Source organism: Cheilinus undulatus, linkage group 13 (assembly GCF_018320785.1).
Source record: "Cheilinus undulatus linkage group 13, ASM1832078v1, whole genome shotgun sequence".
Lineage (NCBI taxonomy): Eukaryota > Metazoa > Chordata > Actinopteri > Labriformes > Labridae > Cheilinus > Cheilinus undulatus.
The window spans coordinates 28,574,570-28,594,874 of record NC_054877.1 but is presented as its reverse complement, the minus strand read 5'-3'; the positions used below and the strand labels follow the sequence as shown (position 1 = coordinate 28,594,874).

The 20,305-nt window shown below is 38.9% G+C and overlaps 2 protein-coding genes across 2 annotated transcripts; both read right to left on the bottom strand.

Moving 5' to 3' along the window:
* Window positions 1–391: 391 nt before the first annotated feature.
* On the bottom strand, window positions 392–10,033 carry prkab2 (protein kinase, AMP-activated, beta 2 non-catalytic subunit). The gene is made up of 8 exons (XM_041803711.1): window positions 9,945–10,033; window positions 7,375–7,554; window positions 7,084–7,241; window positions 6,092–6,185; window positions 5,589–5,703; window positions 4,447–4,580; window positions 4,292–4,360; window positions 392–4,147 (listed from the first exon to the last, which is right to left on the bottom strand). The coding sequence occupies exons 2-8, from the start codon at window positions 7,531–7,533 to the stop codon at window positions 4,070–4,072; spliced, it is 807 nt and encodes a 268-aa protein (XP_041659645.1). The 5' UTR covers window positions 7,534–7,554; window positions 9,945–10,033; the 3' UTR covers window positions 392–4,069.
* A 2,313-nt stretch (window positions 10,034–12,346) lies between these two features.
* Window positions 12,347–20,254, bottom strand: LOC121519586 (calcium-binding mitochondrial carrier protein SCaMC-1-like). The gene is made up of 10 exons (XM_041802343.1): window positions 19,889–20,254; window positions 19,583–19,709; window positions 19,398–19,485; window positions 19,135–19,246; window positions 17,229–17,387; window positions 16,991–17,143; window positions 16,798–16,905; window positions 16,529–16,696; window positions 16,203–16,353; window positions 12,347–13,644 (listed from the first exon to the last, which is right to left on the bottom strand). Exons 1-10 carry the CDS (start codon window positions 20,066–20,068, stop codon window positions 13,466–13,468), a joined length of 1,425 nt encoding a protein of 474 aa, XP_041658277.1. The 5' UTR covers window positions 20,069–20,254; the 3' UTR covers window positions 12,347–13,465.
* Window positions 20,255–20,305: the final 51 nt, after the last annotated feature.

Sequence of the window (20,305 nt, the reverse complement as noted above, 5' to 3'; positions counted from 1 at the left end):
GTGATTAGAGGCCCATAATCAGCAGAGCAGAAAGACAGAGGGAACGACTTTTGAAAGAGACATGAATAAAGGATCAAGACTGAAAGGATTCATGAAAATGACTTAAGACAGACATAAACTGATGCAAGGATTCCACAAATGTTCCTTTCTCCCAAAGTGGATATTTCAAGATGTAGTTAATTTCTAACACAAATATACAAAAAATTGAAAGGAGTACAGATTTTTCAGAATAAAGCTTGAAAAACAGCCTATGTGTTGACCAGCACAAACATACAAAAACGAATACCATATCATTTAGTGGTATCTGTTAAAATAATTTAAACAATCTTTTTTTTAATATCACTGGTAAAAAAAGACAAGAGACATTAATAAGGACCAGTGTGTCCTCTCTTTATTTGCAAACAAGTAAAACCTGTTACAGTAAACACCACACAGGTTTTGCTAAGCATTTAAAATATTCATGAAATGGTCTTAAAATTTAAGCTTTGGTTATAGCCTAAAAATACCACCAGGTGCACACAACAACCCCCCCCCCAACAAAAACAAAACTCAAGGCTAGACTCCCATTATACAATTCTGTAGATCAGTGGATTTACAAAGCAACTAAGAAAAGCTTGCTTTCAATGTTTTTTTTTAATAATGCCCTTGTCCTCATATCAGAGCTAATAAATTGTTTAAATCCAGTGAAAATGCACTTTAAAGCTAGTGGTTTTGGGGTTCAAGTGTAAAAAAATGATTGCAAGCACAGCCTCTCTGGGCTTCCGTAGGTTTAAATTGTTCTATAAGTGCAGACATTTAAACAGCACGACTTTCAACACCACTGTACCTTTAAATACACATTAATAATGCCGTAAATAACACACTCTTGAGCAAACGTACACTCAAATTCTTGGCAGCTATCTATTCTCAAAGCCCTTAGATTTGATATGAAAATGTGCCTCTGGATAGATTTCTTTCTTTTGTGCAACCAGTTATCACTGAATGAGCTCTTCACTCAGTAAACGCCATATCCCCACATGTTGCAGACATTCATTACATGCAAAGCAGCAAGTTCACACCATGGAGTGGACTATACATGTAACAGAAACATACAGTACAATCAATCTGATAGACAGACATACACACTTGTACAGAAAGCACAGCAAAACTCGTTATGTCTAAACAATAAATACATAAAAAGCACAAACTGTGTTTTAGAGTCCAGGTAGGCTACAGTTCAAGAGTTGACTACTGCATAGTTCAAAGCTTATATCCATACTCCTGCTCACAGCATGGTAAAGTGCTCGCAGAAAACATGGCAAGATGAAGGCAACAGCAGAAAGAACAGTGATCTCAACCACTGTGTTCAAACACAGAAATACTCCATTACAGTGACAAAACTAAAATCTCTGACATAGTTTAGTTCATGTTGTAGATTCCATTGAATGACAGTTTGACTGTGAGAAAATCTACATATTAACATGTATTACAAACTGACAGTGCAATGTACATCAGTCAGCGGTTCAGTTAGATTTGGTTTGTTACGTATTTAATTGCATTTCTTCTGTCAAAAGTATCAAAATAAGCGATCCACGCGGTCCTACTTTCTGGCACCTTCTTGTTGGGGTACCAAGTGAACCACTCTGACCTTGAAGTGTGGAACAATTAACACCAAGGTTTACATTACCAAACTGTACTCATGCAAACTAGTAGAAACATACCATAACTTGAGTAAAAATTCAGTTCCCTTTACAGTAGTTTATTACTCAAGCCTCAGTGAGGAACCAGCATTACAAGCAGGGTTGCCATCGTAACAGAATTGTAATATAAGATACCTGCTTCAGTTCCATAAACACTAAATAAAGAAGGCTTTGACATAAAAATTGTGTAATTTCTGGCTTCTAAACATCAAAAGTTGAAGGTACACTCCTGCACACTGTCTGCATTGTTTATTGTTATTAACACATTTGTCGAAAGTTAGCCCATGTTCAGGCAACTGCTGGCAATTTTTGTTGGATCTATTCAAGTACTTTAAAATACCGCCAATCATTAAAATAACAGAGACTAGACGGCACTATCTGCATGATATCAGTATCACAGATATTAGCTCACAAAGTTAAATATTGGTATTGGCAGGTAAGAAAAAGTGTACCATCAGGTATGGATGCCACACACTGAAAGGGGCCCACTGTGAGCCCTGTACATTTAGAATAAAGCTCTCTCCGTCAGGCGCTGGTTTGGCTCAGCTGCTAGAGCAGGAGCCCATTTACAGAGGCTACAGTCCTCAATGCACTTGTCACAGGATCAATTCCCCGTCTCCTGTCCTCCTGTCTCCAGTCCTGTCTTCCCCATATTCCCTATCTCTCTTCAGTTGTCCTATCATAAAGGCAAAACAGTCCCAAAAACTTCTCTTAAAAACAAAAGCAGAAAACAGCAACAACTACTGTTTACTTCCCTGCTCCTCTCTCAGCTCTAAAAATGTGGTGGTAGATACTACAATGCACTAAAACAACAATATTGTATATTAGCCACGCATAAATAATAAAGTCTTTTGTTGCTCTTTTCAAACAAAATGTAGCACTCTGCAGTTAAAAAGGTAATGAAGATGGGGCAGTCTTAGTCAGCATTACAGAAATGTCAATGTTTCCCTTGTCACATTTTAAGGTCTTTTTATGTTTTAATAAATATATGACCAAAACCAGGGGAAAATCAAAAACTAAAGCAGTTTCACTTACATTATTGTAAAAACGGCTTTCTAAAGGGATTCTTGGCTCATACAGAGGGTCTCAGGAGCACTGTTGGGAGTAGCATGTTACCAAGTAATCTGTTAGAAAAAAAGAATCACTGTATTTCTCTTTACCGTTTATAGACAGAAAATCCCTGAAGCATCTACATGGTTTCTGTTTCTCTCTGACACCTGGGCAGATAGCTGTGTTCCAGCTGTGCCAGTGTGCATGTGTAGCTAGCTGATTCAAGATGTTAGAGGACAGCATTTACTTTATGAAATATTCCTATTATGTTGATTTTTGGGGTGAAAATGTGACAATCACGTCATCATGGTGGCATGAAATTATCAGAACTTATGTTGTGCTGTGTTCATTGAAAGAGCTGTTGAATACTTTATGCTTCTACCCAGTTCCCTGTCAGATTGGGAGAATATTAGCTGTGAAGGCTATCACATCAGTTATCTTGTTATAAGGCTACAGGGTCGAAGATTATAAACTAGGCTGCAGAATGACACCAGAGTAGACGTACTGTAGGCTAACTTTCACAAGGGTTTAAACTTTTCTCAGTATGTTACACACAAATGTAACTAGTTAGTTTTAAAAGCTTTACCCAACACCAAGCTGAGAGATACAAAATAAAATGTATCATTAAAACCACTAACATTTAGATGTGTAGACCTGATAAAAACTGTAATATCTATATTTCTTAATTGCACTGGTATCAGAGAGGAACTCAAGTCTAGGAATTATAATGGCCATTAGGCGAGAAAAGACATTACTGTAAATCTCTATAGGTTATTGCACTTCAAACTGAAACAGGCAGACCTTCAGTCTGCTGCTCCTTTGAACAAACTGACCTGACTGCGCTAGATTCAATCATCCTGTTATCCTGCACGCTAACTCACTTTAAATGCTGTTGAATAACTCAGTACAAAGAGGACGTGATGACCCAGCAATGTCAAAGAAAATTGCGATACACGTGACTAACACGTAAAAACCCTCCATCACAGATAAGTGCTTAACACACAGACATGCAAATATTCACAAGGTGCAACAAACAAACACAGTGTTTCAGTCAGTCTCTTCAGTCTGTGGACGTCAAAGGCCAAAGCCGCAGCGTGGATCTTGTGTGGACACCCTACTCACACTTGTCTACTTTTGTTCAGAGCCCTGTGTAGACCAAAGTGTTGCCTTTTGAAACCAGAGCCACAGTCTCAGCCTTCAGCTGGCCTTCAGCTGGCCTTCAGCTCTGCCTGTAAACTTGTTTCAGTGCAAGATTTGGCTAACCGTGATGACAGAAACTAAAACTGCGGGATACAAACATGCTGCTTTTTCAAAGCGCTGCGGAGCACCAAAGATGAGGTTTATATCGGCTTGTAAAGCAGAGAGGTGACATATTTCTTCTTGTACCTGTGAGTGGCACTCAGCACCATGACTCCATCCTACACAGAGAAAAAGACAACAAACAGGAACACAACACACAGAAAACAGAAAAAAATCAAACCATGAAAAAATGGGGAAAAGCGTAAAGACATGCAACAGTTTTATCATCTGCAAAGTATGGGATGTGTTTATCCTTTTCCTACCTTTATAGAGAGAGCGTAAAGATGGTTTAACATGACGTGGTTTGGTTCAGGCAGCAGAGCGGGGTCACACTGCCAAGAGAAACCACAAGGCAGAGTTACAAACCACTAAAAAGGCAAATTTAAAAAACAGCTCAAATGGGAATAGAGATACTGACAGATATATTGGTGTCCTTGTTGAGAATAACTTGAAGGAGGTGAGGGGGGAGAATAGGAGGGGCTTTGAAATGCTCCTCAGGTCTGTAGACGTACTGCTCCTGCCCATACGGACCTGGAGGGGAGCTTGACAGATCTACAAATGAACAAAGTCACATTCAAACCACAAACAGAGATCCAGGACTTGATTATTTTTTCCTCTTCAAAAGTTTAAACATTGTTTACTGTATAAAACGGCCAATCCTTGACTAAAATCATGCAATGAAGCAGCAAAATCATTTCAGAGTCCAACATGACATTACAGACTTTCATCCCAGAGACTATTAAAGAAAAACTAAACCCCAAGCCCTTTTTTCAGCTGAAAACCTTTATATGTAGCTGTTTAATAATACTGTTTATCAGAAAGGACCTAAATCTCAACATCTGAGAACAAGGCTTTTTAGTCTACTTTTTAATATCACAAATATATTATTTAGGCTTTTACCATCACAGAACTCAACAGTGACCACCCACTTTTTCCATAACTGTTACCAGGGGTCTCCAAATCCTGACTCATGTATCAGATTTGGGCGGATATAAGTATTTTTAAATTTTTTTTTTTTGATCCAGAGAGCCTGGTCAATCATTTACGTCAGCTGCCCTTATTCAGGTAGTTGTGGGGCTAAATATGATTTTACAACAGATATCATAACCATCAAACAGAAAAAAGAGAGTATAATAGGTCATATCTTGCCCTGGTCTTCAGCTGTATGATGATGAGTATTACAGAGAGAGCCAGACTCTCTGTACCACATCCTACCTGCATGAGATAAGGCTTCCTGCATTCCTTGATATAGTTGTGTTAATGTGTTTGGTGATGGGTGGGGATTTTAAAATGTTTTCATGTGCCAAAAGGGGTCCTGACAGCAAAACTACTTCTTTAATATGACTAATTCATTTCAAAACCATTCATGCCTGTTCTCAATAACTGTATCACAATGTAAAAACTGCACTATCTTGTCAAAACTCGGTTGATCGAATCCGGGTATGGTTGTTAGCTCACCAAACAAAAAGAAAGCACATTTTTTAAGAGCTTTTTTCGTTTGATTGGCTAAATAAAACAAGAAGTTGAATGTGTGGAAGATGCCTGTATACATGTGCTGACCTGATGTGTCTGAGCACTCCAGTGAGTCGACTTGCAGCGCGTCAAACACCTCAAAGTCGGACTTCTTTACCTGGATCAGATTGTTGATGGTGCCAAGCTGGCTGGTCACGACCGGCTACAGAGGAAAAATGTGTCAGGCTTTTTATGATATAAATATAAAAACTGTGCATACATTTCTTTTTGTTTTACGATAAAAACATTGATAAAGATGCTGGGAGTGCTATTCTATTTGTACAGATAATATTCTTTGTTTCCATGGTTCTTCTCTACTTTTGACCAACCCATATGACAATAGTAACACTGATAAAATTATGCAGCACCTCAAGGTTTAACAAATCCCTATTTTTTTAATCAATAGTTTATTTATTTTAATGTTTTATATTTCCATTGGTTTACAGCAGCAATATACTGATAAAAAGTGGAGTTAATGTAAAGGAAAAAACTCTTTGAACATGTATGTTTTTCACATTACAATGAAAACATAACAAATAAAACGGATGTACCTCTGAGGGATCATGGACCCACTGTCCATCTACGAAGAACTTGTACTGGTGTTCTCCCTCTGGCAGGTCAAGGATGGCTACAAAGTCATTATGGCTGTAGAGAACAGAAAAAAAAGACTCTAAGTGCTGCATTGCTTCATTTTCTTTTCATATATTCTGTTTCATTTTACTGAAAAGGATATACATTTAACACTCTGTAGAAGTTATACATGTGACGTCACAGTAGGGGAGGGTCAAGCCAATAAGTGGCAGACGGCATTGAGCATGGTTTTCATTGAAGGCAGTATAGATCCTCATCTGATCTAATAGTATATGTATAGTAAATGTATGTGTATGTGTAAACATAAAAGAACATCAATGGCACAGCATCTAAGGACAACAGATAAGGTTTTTGGTCTGGTGACGTCAGTACATACCCTCTACATTCAAAGCCAAACTAAAGTATGAGATTAGCAAAAGCTTAAAACTCTATGCAGCACTCAGTTTTATGTTCTGTAATGAAACAGTATATAAATGAATCCTGGGCAGTTAATAAAAATTTAGATAAAATCACAATACGACCAGCAATTTTCAAATTGCTAGTATTTCTTGTCAAAATACTAGTGTAACATTTTTTTTAGCAGAGATAAGATGCTCTACACAGCATGCAAACATTAGAGTGCAATTTTTTTCTGCAACATTTTGCAAAAAAAAGAATCATACTTTTAGTTTAGTTTTTGTTAATCAAATTTGAAAAATATTAATATTATCAGTCCCTTCAATAAAACAGATCACACCACATTTACAATATTAGTCAAAATAATTGCAATTAGATATTTTTTCAAAAATTTTCAGCCTTAATATAAATGCACTAACAATTTACCTTACCTTACTTTAAATAAAACAAATTAAACAAAATGACACAACTGTCCTACTGAGTTTGAGCCAGTCTGTATGAACTAAGATTCATTTGTACGGTGAGACTGAAGCCGACATGTGTAAAACCTGTTTACCTTTTATTAAGAGGTATCTTTGTGCTCCAGTTATTAAAGGAGCCAGCTATGTAGACCTCTTTTCCTCCTCCAGCCCAGCGGATGACAGTGGGTCGAGCCTGAGGACCAGTTTTCACCAAGTCATCCAGATCTGGGGTGAATTCTTTCTCTCCTAATGCCTGAAAAAGATACTTAGTCTATTACCAGTTATTTAAGAAAAATAAACAGAATTCTTACAAATCTGAAAGTATATGTGCAGAATGAATGACATCCGGCTCAATAATTTGTTATTCAAGTATTTTCCTGAAGCACCTTGGACTCTGGCCCATGGGTGTTGAAGATGTTGGGGTCGTCTGTGCTGTCCACCATCTTACTGCTGGGTTCCTGGTCTTTCTGACTGCCACTGCTGTCTGAGCGATGGGCCTTTGCTCCATGGCGATCTCCTGCCACCCTGTCACTCGTATTTCCCATAATGTCTCAATATTAAGGATGCTAGAGAGAAAAAACCCCTCTATATTACTGAGCACAAACCACAGACCTAATTCCGTTGTAGTCAAGCAGGATATTGCAAATATTTTTAAAAAATCTAAAAAAAAAATGAGTAGAATCAGCCTTGTACAAACAAAATATTTTATTTATTTATACTGTTCAGAAAACATAAATAGTGCATTCAGAAAGTATTCACTGTGTTCAGCCTGCTGCCACAATCATACCAATCCTTTGTTTTTCTTATTAATCTACACTCAGTTTCCCAGTAATGACAGAGTGAAATCTGAATTCCAGAATTTTATGTAAATCTATTACAAAGAAAAAAATGAAATGTCATATTGACATAAGTATTCAGACCCGTTGCAACAACATCGAAATTTAATGTTGACTTGGAGTCCATCTGTGGTAATTAATTAAATTGACTGGGCATGATTTGGAAAGCTGACAATTCATATCTGAGCAAAAACCAAGCCATGAGGTCAAAGGTACAGCCTGCAGAGCTCAGAGAAAGGATTGTTGCAAGGCACAGATCTGAGGGAGGCTACAAAAAAATGTCTGCTCAACTGAAGCATCCCAAGAGCATAGTGGCGTCCATAATACCCAAATGGAAGAAGTTTGGCACATCCAGGACTCTTCCAAGAGCTGGTTGCCCAACCAAACTGAGCAACTGGGGGAGAAGGGTCTTAGTAAGAGAGGTTACCAACAACCTGATGATCAGCCCTCCACTGATATGGGATATATGGCGGAGTGGCTAGATGGAAACCTTTCTTGAGAGCAAAACACATAAGAGCCCACTTGAAGTTTGCAAAAAAAGCCCTTTTATGACCCTCAGACTGTGAGAAATAAGATTCTCAGGTCTGAAACCATGAAAACAAGATTGTACAGTTTGGCCTCAATTCTAAAAGTTATGCCAGGAGGAAACCAACCATCACCTGCTGAATGCCATCCCAACAGTGAAGCATGGCGGTAGCAGCATCATGCTGTGGGGTTGATTTTCAGCAGGGACTGGGAGACTGGTCAGGGTTGAGGGAAAGCTGAGTTGAGCAAAGTACAGATATCCTCAATGAAAACCTGTTTACAGTGCTCAGGACTGAAAACTAGGAAAAGTGTCACCTTCTACCATGACGATGACCCTAGGCACATAGCCAAGACGACACAGGAGTGGCTTAGGGACAAATCGGTGAATGTAGAGCGGCCCCGCCAGAGCCCTGACTTGAACCCTAACAAACATCCATGGAGAGACCTGAAAATGTCTACCCATTGACAGTTCAACCTTACTGAGTTTAAGAGAATTTGCAAAGAGAATGGAAGAAAATATCCCAATCTAGGTGTGCAAAGCTTTTTGGTCATATTAAAAAAAAGATTCAAGACAATTCAGTATTAAGTATCAGTATTAAGTCAAGGGTCTGAATACTTACCGTCATATTTCAGTTTTGTCTTTCAACTAATTTTGAGACAGAAAAAAAACGTTTTCACTTTGCCATTATGGGGTCCCAAGTTTAGAGTAATGAGAGAAAAAATCATTTAAATGATTGTAACATCAGGCTTTAACATAAGGTTGAAAAAGTGAGGGGAGTCTGAATACTTTCTGCATGCACTGTAATGTTTGATTTTTGAGAGATATCTTGTTTTGCGTGAACCTACAGTCATTTAGGGTTGTTACAATACCTGATTTTTTGGTCAAATAAGTATCTAAGTAATGGTAATTTGACAACCCTACTGCAATTTATGCAATCAAATACTGTAGTTGGCCCCTCTCATGTATTAAGATGACATGCATAATGTCTACACATGTCAAGCACAGACTACAGACTTCGGTGACAGCAGGAAATGTGACAAGAAACCATTTGTAAATAGTAAACACCACCCTAACACTCTTCAGGTACATTTATCTGGTTTCATTGATGCATTTATTGTGGTCGTCTGGTTCATCCATGGAGTTAAAGGGCTTTTCAGAGAAGCTACAGGCTTATCAGGAGGCTAGACAGCCGAAGATAAAGGCTAACTGTGAGCCTGGTCGCCCTACAGATCAGACTTCAACAACCGCTTACCGTTAAGACAATCATCTAGTCAGACATAACCTGTCAACGCCCACTAGCTACTTAACATGCAACAAGTTTTACCTCGCAAACTAAATACAACATGCCAATAGTTAAAATCAGTTAGTAATCATAGCTCATTAGCTGTAACGTACCAGAGTCTACCCACTGGCTGATCAGCTGTGTCTACCTCAGGTCACTTCTGCAGAATATTTTTAGCTGCGGCTCGCAGTTAGCTAGTTAGCTGCTAGCTGTCACTTTCTTACGTCTAGCAAGCTGAAAATACCTCAGTGTCGATTATGACAAGTGGAACAATTAAAATTCATAGATTAACAGAAGGTCAAATAGACTTACCGTTGTTTTCTGGTATTATTTCAATGTATATTGTCTTAAGCGGAGGGCAGTCCTTTCTCCAACAACTGCAGCGCAGCGGTCGTTGCCCCAACTACGGCAGCGGCGAAGGACCAAACTATTGGCACACTTACCTAAAGAACTCAAACCAGTTAACGTTCATTAACTCAAAACAGAAGACTTCAAAGAATACAGTTGGAAATGTACTGTATCTTATGCTATGTTAAGTACGGGGCTTCATATATGCGTGGTTGTTCTGGCGGTGCTATAAGACAAATGTATGTGTATCTAACTATCGTAATAATATGTTTCGTGTGGAAGTGGGGCAGTGGGGCCCTCAGTATGGCTGTGCAATGGCCTTTAAAACTGACGATATTCCAAGGAAATTTTTATGACAGTGTGAGAAAAAAGCTAACAAAATGTTACCGGTTTATATCTTGCATGAGGCTTTATTTATTTAAAAAAAGGGAAATTTCCGATCCTTTTTTTCCACCTTACCACTACAATTGATGACACACTGCCCAATGATGTAATTTACCTGTTTGGTGAAGTTTGTTGCATTTCCTGCCACTTTATCAATGATATCACACTATGACAACTTTAATCAAATGAAACTTAATGTTGGTATTATCACACATGATAGATGGTACAGGGCTCTCCCAGAGGACTTAAAAAATGTATTATTCTCTATTTTGATGCTATTTTCCACAGGAAACTCATTGTATTCAGGCCTGCCCACAGAGATTGGTGAAAAAGACTACTTAAGAGGGCAAAAATGTTTAAATTGTAAATCTTTTATGATGTCTAGGGTTGGTGTTTCTGTATTTTGTGAGGGCTTTTATTTTGAAGGTAGGTTTTCTATTGGCATGATCAGACAGGATCAAAAAGAGACCAGCAGGTGATCAGAAAGTCACCTGATTGATGGAAAACTCATTCCACTTAAGCTATCAGCTGCAGTGCACAAGGTAGGCTTTGTAATCTTTTAAATGTGTGGTATTCTGTGATTTATTTTTCTTGTGCATGTATATCATATGTGCATGTATATCATATGTAGATGTTTAGTGTAGCTGACATTTCTTCTAGCTTACTGATTAGCCCCTGTCTTTGTTGTAGCCGTTCCCGTTGTTTCTAAGGCCCTCCCCGGGCGTGATTTATTGATGATGTCAATTCATGTGTGCTGGATCAGTTGCATTAGTTCTAGCATCCTGGCTAACAGTTACTTAATTTTGGAACTGAAAAGTATGTCAAGCTATGATTGGGTCTGATGTTGGGATTAATTATTCATGCCTCTTTTGAACTGTTTCGACACTTTTCCCCACCCCTTTACCCCATTATTTACTTTTCTGAACCAATTTTTGCCTCATTTCACTCATTTTTTACCCACTTCTTTTGACTGCTTTTGACCATTTTTTTGCAATCATCTGCCCTCTTTGACCACTGTTAACCTCTTCTGGCCCATTTTTGCCACTTCTTTCAGCCACTTTTACCCATTTTTACCAATTTTCAACCACTTATATTTGATCAATTGTTCAATTCTTTTCTATAAAATTGTCTGTTTCTTCTATACTTTCTGACATCCTGGCATTTGTGCACATTATGGCCCATCAACCAAGTCTGACATATACTTTCCTGATAATTTAGTTCAGTGTGCCCATCCATTTTCAACCTTGCCAATAAAAAGGTAATTCTGATTGAAGAAAAGGGGTTAACATTTTTAAGATGGCCATATTGTACTACACCATAAAAAAATAAACATTTCTTGTTAGTTTGTTAAGAGTGACTATTAATCAGGTTAAAGAATAAAACATTATAATCACAGCTTGACTGTACGATGGTTGATTTTGCAGACTTCCATGGGTCCCCTAATCTTGCAAAGCAGATGGATACGCCTGTTTCCTTGTTTCTCACTGGCGACTCATATCTATCTGGCATGTCAGGTTACGGGTCCCCAGAATCGCACACATATGTGTGTGTGTGTTTTGTCTCAATAAACAGCAGTTATTGATGAGCAGCACATTTAAATGACCTGTCTACAACTGATTTTTAGTGATTTAAAAAGTATATTATCATTGACAAAAAGGGAACAAGAGTGAAAGAAAGATTTTTTTAATCAGTGAAGCTACCCCCATCCCCCACCCCCATTTGCTGATAAATACTGTATTAGATGCACATCACATTAAGTTTCATTTGTATGTGTCCTGTCTTTGACCACAAGGTGGAGTTGTGAGTACATCAGGGGTCTTAGAGGCAGTATTCAGAACCTTCAAGGGGCTGAACTTGACACCACTGCACCATTGTTCACCAGTATCCTAACTGCTAGTGAGGATAATCCTTAACCTTTATGTTTAAGTTCCACATGTTGAGGTTAAAAACATTGAACCAATACCAGATTTTGTTTCTGTAAATCCACATAAATTTAACTTTTAATAATGACAAACAGTTGATTGTCATCTTACATGGAAGATAAGAATATCCCAACACTTGGGATGTACAAGAACAAGCAATGAAATGTTCGATGACATTTGGTTGAGGCTCTCTGTTTGAGTATGTATATGTATGCATCTGTGTGTATGCGGTTAGAGGTCTCTGTTGAAATAAGAAGTGACACATGACAAAAGCATGCTATTTGCAAGTATTTCAGTCCAATGACCAGTTTTTCCTGTTTTCTTAAACATGCAGCAGCTATCACAAAAACATAAATATCATTACTGAAAACAGATACACATATGCAGCACGTAAATACAGTGTTTATCTATATGTAGTAAGTAAAAACATAAATGCTGAAATCAGAAAGTTCACATGAAGTGTCTGTAAGGCACATATAAGTTATTATCAAAGTTCACACATGGTATTAGTGAATTCACATTTCACAGCTTCATGCACACAACTTCCAGTGTTAAAAACCTATTGATTTCTAAGGGTCGAGTATTTTTAGTGGTGAGCTAAGCTCTGTTTGTCTGGAGCTGATGTCACTCCAGAGCAGGTGCTTCTAACTTAATGGAGTGTCAAATTACATCTAAAGTCTGTGGGCTCAAACATTTAAACTGGCATAGTGTCCTTTTTTTCTGAAAAGAAAACATTAACCCTGCTGTTTTTCCCCACTTGATAAGCTCTATCTCCATTTAAGAAAATATTACTTTGTTACTAAAAAGCATAACAGCATGTCCCATCGAGCTACCATTTGGTTTGATCACAACAGGATAAATTCACTGGTCATAAATATATCTTTGTTTCTTATGTACATTGCTATCTTTATGTCAAGTAATGGTTTGGATGGTGTGTGTACATTTCTGGAAGTGTTATATGTAAAAGTTATGACTTAAAGCATGCTCAGCACAAATGATAAAAGCCTTAGTTTAAGACAGGAAAGCCTCAGTGTGATAAATACAGTTTTCATTCTCCAGTTGAAGGAAGTCATAACCTGTATGTTGGACATCTGTCTGTTTTCTTGGAGTTATTCAAGCTGTTTTTGAAGTCTGACAGATACACTTAAATGCTCTGCTGTCTTTTTACTTGCAGCGTCATTATGAGATTCCTAAGCCTGTCTTCATGTACTCATAAACCACGTAGCTGATGCTGACAGCAGGAATGACTTTCATAAAGTTTGGTAGGATGCCTCGGTAAAGTCCCAAAAAGCCATCCTTGGCTACAATTTTTTTAAACAAACTGCTCATGGATGGCTGGTCCGACACATCCAGGGATGCTGCAGAGAAAAGACAGTAAAAGGTCTGTCATCAAATAAATATCTTTGTAACATGAAAAATACTAAGCACTGCATAAAATCATCCCAACAAAGTTGGAATGTTGTGCAAAGTGCTTAAAAATAAAAACAGAATAAAATTATCTGCAAATCTTCTTCAATATTTATTCAAAGGAATTAAAGTTGCTCTAATTCCGATACCAGTATCGTCTGATACTGCTGAAAATGTGGGCATTGGTATCGGCAAGAACATGTTTATGCACCGATCTAACACTTTTGTTTAACTTAATAATTTGCTCCATTTAGCCATGCTGTTAGTGTTGTAAGCCAATCAGTTCTTCCACGCTGCTTGAAAATGCTGCACACATGTACTACCATTTTAAAGCAGTGAAGAACCAAACAAAGGGAAGAAGAAACCTGCTACATCAACAAAGCTTGATGGCAGCATGACATTCATTATTCTCTGTATGTTTTTTTGTTACAAAACCCTTCGAGTCCAACGTTGTCGCTTACAACAAGAAGTTAATCTGACATGGGTTCTTAAAAGTTTAACAACTTTTGAACCATAAATCTTACCCTCTTACTTTTTTCCCTCTTTGAAGCTAGCTGTTGTTGTGTTCCAATAATGCTATCTATGCCCTTGTAGCTAATACAGTAGCAAACCTGGAAATCTAGTGACTTTTCAAGGACCTTAAAGATTAAATCTACAAAGGTAGATCCAATATTGATTGAATGTCTTTTTATCCATTTTTTAAAATCCATTTTCAATCATTTATTGCTGCTAGCTTGAAAGCTAACCGCTGTATTGTTTTCACAGAATTCTTTGTGAGGGGCTGTCAAGCAAAGGCAGGCTGTTTTGTCATCCCATCACGCTGTGCCAGGAAGATAGAAAGCCTGTGATGCGGCCCTCTGTGTCATTGTTATTTTGATCTTTAGCGGTAAAACTCACAATAATTAGCTGAAAAAAACAACTCTGTGTCGCAGAGGCTGTACATTATGATTCCATCTGTTAAGCATTGTTTTAAATCCACTTAGGACTAAGATAATGTGCCAGTTTTCCACTGCACAGTTGGTCCAGAAAGTTTACACTGGTATAGGATCAGTACTCAGTAGTGGAACTGGTATCAGAAAGGTAAAAAGATATTGGAACATCCCTAAAAGGAACACAACATGAAGATAAGATATTTAATGTTCATCTGATAAAAAGTTATACTGTTGAAATGTACATTCTGAATTTGATGCCTGCAATATGTTTCAAAAAGTTGGGACAGAGTAAGAAAAGATTTGGAAAGTTGTAAAATGCTAAAACATAACCTGTTCCAGGTTATGTTTTAGCATTTTACAGGTAAGCAGGTTAATTGGTGACAGGTGATAGTATCATGATTGGGTATAAAAAGAAGTGCTCCCAAAATGTTCAGTTGTTCACAATCAAGAAGGGTGTGAGGAAGGCGAAAACCAAACCAATTCAACAACCGGTTAACATTAAGACAATCATCCAGTCAAACATAACCTGTTAACGCCCACTAGCTACTTAACATGCAACAAGTTTTACCTTGCAAACTAAATACAACATGCCAATAGTTAAAATTAGTTAGTTTGGATTCGGTTTGGATTCTGTGCCTCTCCACTCTTCTAGGTCCCAGAGTCTGGAGGAAGAGTGGAGAGGCACAGAATCCACGTTGCTTGAAGTCCAGTGTGAAGTTTCCAAAGTCAGTGATGATTTGGGCTGCCATGGCATCTGCTGGTGTTGGTCCACTGTGTTTTCTGATGTCCACAGTCAACGTAGCCATCTACCAGGAAATTTTAGAGCACATCATGCTTCCTTCTGCTGACAAGCTTTATGGAGATGCTGATTTCATTTTCCAGCAGGACTTGGCACCTGCCCGCACTGCCAAAGGTACCAAAAGCTGGTTCAATGACCATGGTGTTACTGTGCTTGATTGGCCAACAAACTGGCCTGACCTGAACCCCATAGAGAGACACCAGACCAAAATATGCAGATGACCTGAAGGCCGCTATCACAGGCTGATCGCTTCCATTCCACGCAGCAATGATTCATGCAAAAGGAGGCCTAACCAAGTATTGAGTGCATAGAAATGAACATACTTTTCAGAAGCCTGACATTTCTGTGTAAAACATCCTTTTTTTATTGATCCTATGCAATATTCTTATCTGTAAGTCATAATCATTAACATTTCCAGAAATAAAGGCCTGAAATATTTCACTCTTTGTGTAATAAGTCTATATAATATATGGGTTTCACTTCCAGAAAAGAGTGACAAAAATATTGAACTTTTTCATGCTATTCTAATTTTTAGATGCACCTGTACATGTTTCTGGCCCAGTTTGTGGAACATGCTGCAGGCATCAAATTTACAATATGCTGTTTCAAAAAATACAATTAAACACAAAATATTTTGTCATTGTGCTGTATTTAACTAAATACATGTTGAAAAGGATTGCAAATCATTGTGTCCAGTTTACGTACATTTTACACAATGACCTACCATGAGCTTTGTAGATTTTGTTTTTTCTGATGTCAAATATCAGCCTGTGTTTACCTTGTGCCTGCATCCGTGTGCGTATAAGTGCGAGGGGATAGCTGGCGAGCTGGCCACACGTGCTAGAGATGGTCCCACAGCCTACCAATACTAGAACTCCAGGGTTAGCCGAGTCTGTGGTGTGGTATGACAGCCAGGCATTCTTCAGACTCTGAGACACATGAGCAAAACAAGACAGGACCTTGACAAAACTGACCTAGCTGATACCACTGTTTTTCTGAATAACTGCAAACCATGTTGATTTGATTTATTAAGCATTTTAGTGAGTTAATTTAACAGAGTGCAATCTGTCATCAAGTATAATCTATATTACAAAGCCTGCATACCTCATAAACAGCGAGGTCGATCCCAGCGTAGGGAATAATGCCCACTAAGTTTGGAACGTAGCCCTTATAAAAAGCCTTCACACCTTCCTTCCTCAAGACCTTTTTGGCACAATCAAACATCCCTGAGTACTGGCCAGTTTTCCTCAGTGTCAGTCTTGTTTTTAATACCTTTAAGAGAGAAAATACAGAATCTCAGTGTGGTTCTTTTCCTGACTTCATTTTATTTGAGTGCATAAAATGAATGAGACAGTATATAAAAGTCATTTTACCTCCATTGGGTATATGGCTGTTTGTGCAGTGGCTCCAGCAAGGGAGCCCGCCATGAACCTCTTGTGCGTCTCAATCTTCTGTCCTTCTGAAGTTAGTAACTTCTTGTACTACAAAAATACACAGAAAACAGCCAGAGAGTGAACTAGATTTCCACAAAATATTTCAATATTTAAAAACTGAGATGAAACTTACTTGCTCGTAAGCCATGAATTTGATGGCTGTCTCAGGTGCAATCTTTAAAACGTTGATCCCATTTCCTCTCCACAGTGAAGTTAGACCCCCTTCTACAATCATCTGCTTGAAGCCCCCGATCAGACTTATTCGGTTTGCTTTAGAAGAATGAACCTGAGGTACAAACAGAGAGATGTATTTGTTAATGCATCCCTCTGTAAAGAGAAGAAATGTGACCATTTTCTCTCCTATAGCTCACCTGCATGAAGACTTTCATTCTGTCCAGAGGAGCAGTACCAGTTCGAGAAACAGCCCCAGCTACAGCACCTGCAACAAGCTGCTTCCACCAGCCGCCTGAGCTCTTCTCCTCCTCTGTGAACTCATCTGGGATGGCAAGACTTTCTCCTAAGTCCAGCACCTGGAGATAATATAAAGCAGTGATACTCAAGGCATGGCTCTTTTGTGATGATTTGTGGCTTTTTTATGTCTTCATTTGAAATATTAGTACACTCTTATGCAGTTGACTTGAATTGTCAGCCTTTTTTGTCTATATATTTCCATTGCCCTTATTTGCAATGTTTTCCCCTTATTTGCTACTTTTAATCCAGTTTTACTGTTTTTAAGCCAATTTTTGCCTCGTCTTTTTGTCACTTTTGCCCATTTTTGCCACTTTTATCCAGTTTTTGCCCTTGTTCACCAGTTTTTGTTTTTTATCCTGCTTTTTGCTGCGCCCCCCTTTTATTGACATTTTTTCCCACTTCTCGCCCATTTCAGCTGCCTTTTGCCAATGAATGCCATCTTTCCCCCATTTTTCCTCATCTCTGCCACTCTTAACTGCTTTTTGCCCATTTTAGACTCTTTTCCCCTTTCTTGCCACATTTTTACCACTTTTTGACCATTTTTGCCACCTGTAACTCCTTTTTTTTTCTCAATTTTTGCCACTTTTTCTCCCCATTTTTGGCATTTAATGCTTATTTTGACCCTTTCCCCCCATTCTTGCCACCTCTTTCTCACTTTTTGACCATCTTCTCCAGTTCAAGTTATTTTCATTGCCACTTTACCACATTTTAGCCACTTTTAACCACTTAGATTGTGGCTCTTGCAAAGGTATTTTTCAACAATTAAGCTCTTTGATTGAGCAGGGTTGAGTAACACTGATATAAAGTGTTTACTCAAACCTTTTAGTTATTGACACAGGCCAAATTAAAGAGAGTTTATCAGCATAATTTCCTTTACAAGGGCTATAAAGACATAACCCACTGGTGTGTGAGTTTATGGTCATAATAAATGTCTGATATCAGAGATATTTCATCTATAAGAATGTACCTTGCTCAAGAAAGCGCATGTCTGCGTCCGTTTGTGTGGCTGACAGTGTAATTCAAAAAAAATCTCACAGGCCTATAAGAAGCACTTCTCTTTTGAGGTCTACACTCAAGTGATGCAAGAACTATTATTTCAGTCTTGCCAAGTTACCACTTGTAGCATGGAGAAGGCAACATATACAAAACCTTTAACAAAAGGTATCAGCCAGGACGTGAAGACAGAAAAATCATATCACCTCATTGTGTATTAGGTAAAACCTGTGCAAAGAAAAGGCTAAACAATGGGGCCAAAACTACATGAGTAGCAAACAATGATTTGAGCTCCTTATCCCTTCAACTGTGAAATCATAATCACTGAGCTGACTGACCTCTGTCTTGCATGCTTTAAAGGTTTCAGATAAACATGACCAGTGTTTTCCCAACAGCAGGGAAGGTGTCTGTGCCAAACATGCAGCTGCAGCTATTTCATGCAACTCTGCAGGGAAATACATCAGCTTATGCAATTAGTTAAGGGTCCTGCAGGGACTACTGAGACACATTAGAGTTCTGTGCACCAATGTACACATTCAAACAAGCAGCGTTTTGCTTAAGGCAGAGCAAATACCTAATGGGTAATATCTTTATTTTCACTAAGAAGAGGTTGGGGACTACACTGAGGGAAACTGTGGTGCCATGTCCTAATTATATTGGACAGCCTAGTCTTTCAAGCTGCTGCCAAAATCTGGACTGCAGAGAAAATCCATAAATCCAACACAAGAGGACTAGATGACACACGTTTTAATCCACAGCAGTTTCATCAGTATTTCCCTATAGGATGAAAGTGAATGCCTGTGTGTTGCATACCGAAGAGTGTTTCCAGTAGCGGATGATCTCTTCCAGGTTGTGTGCAGGGTGAAACAGGAAGTGTTCTCTCCACTCGTTCCAGTCCACCATCATAGTGCCATCAATGTCCATACTAAGAAAGGCAGAAAGCATTTTAATTAGTATGCTGGCAGAAGCATAGCTGTCAACCAAATACAGCCTCTAAATATTTTTTTTAAAACCAGTAATTTAGGCCACATGCTAAATGGGGGGATGGTGCATGGGGATAGAAATGGAGGTCATACCTCTGTAATATTTTCAGGGCATTCTCTCTGCTGATTTCTATTCCCAGCTCTGCAAGGGACTGCTGGATCTCTGAGGCATCAATGCGCCCTGAAATGACATCTCCACTGAAACATGCAGTATAAACAGAGGGTATGTGTTAATGCAAACATTTAGGGCTAGTGTACAGTCATGCCAAGTATTTCACCGTCGTTGTTTCTGTCCAGACTCTTGAACGTGAGCCGCAGCTTCTTCTCGTGCTCTTTCAGATACTTGGAGAACTCGTTGAAGTCGAGGCACCCATCTTTGTTTTGGTCACCAGATGACACAATTTTCTGCAGAGAGGAGATAAGATGTGATGGTTCATTTGCTCCTTCTCATGGTGAGTCACAATATACATGCACGAGCAGCTACACAGTCACAGTCCCCAATAATTTCAAGCAAACCAAGCAGGCCAAGCCCTTAGACTCCAGTCTACACAGGACTCCCCTGGCCCCTGAGGAGATTCCTTTACCTGTGCTGCACCCTGGCGGAATATCCCCATTGCCTTGAGGCCCGCGCGCAGCTCAGCGACGTCCACTTTCCCATCCTTGTTGGTATCCAGCCTCTCGAACAGGTCCTGATATGACCTCTCACTGCCGGCATCCCAGCAGTGAGCGTTTGATAGTAAAAACGTCCGGAACGTGGGATACATTATAGCGCTAATGTGGAAGCAGTGTTCGGGCGAGGCGTCCTCCTGCACTCAGGATGGAAGTATTAATCCATTTTGGCTGTAATCCATAAACCCAGCTGGAATCCACACAGAAACCCGGCGGCTGAGATTAAATACAATGCTTCCCGTGACTTTATTTTTGCAGACTGTCCCGTGCAGTGCTGTTTTCCCTGGCGTATCAGGCGAATTGCACCAACTGAAGGCGGAGCTACGGGTTAC

What these genes read in the sequence shown, in the direction of transcription:
- prkab2 (XM_041803711.1), bottom strand. Translation starts at nt 7,533, where the DNA reads ATGGGAAATACGAGTGACAGGGTGGCAGGAGATCGCCATGGAGCAAAG. An exon ending in AAGATACCTCTTAATAAAAG is followed by an intron (nt 6,186 to 7,083) that starts GTAAACAGGTTT and finishes TGTTCTCTACAG; the next exon opens with CCATAATGACTTTGTAGCCA. An exon ending in TTTACGCTCTCTCTATAAAG is followed by an intron (nt 4,148 to 4,291) that starts GTAGGAAAAGGA and finishes TTCTCTGTGTAG; the next exon opens with GATGGAGTCATGGTGCTGAG.
- LOC121519586 (XM_041802343.1), bottom strand. Translation starts at nt 20,068, where the DNA reads ATGTATCCCACGTTCCGGACGTTTTTACTATCAAACGCTCACTGCTGG. An exon ending in GCCCTGAAAATATTACAGAG is followed by an intron (nt 19,247 to 19,397) that starts GTATGACCTCCA and finishes TGCCTTTCTTAG; the next exon opens with TATGGACATTGATGGCACTA. An exon ending in CAGCCATATACCCAATGGAG is followed by an intron (nt 16,697 to 16,797) that starts GTAAAATGACTT and finishes TCTCTCTTAAAG; the next exon opens with GTATTAAAAACAAGACTGAC.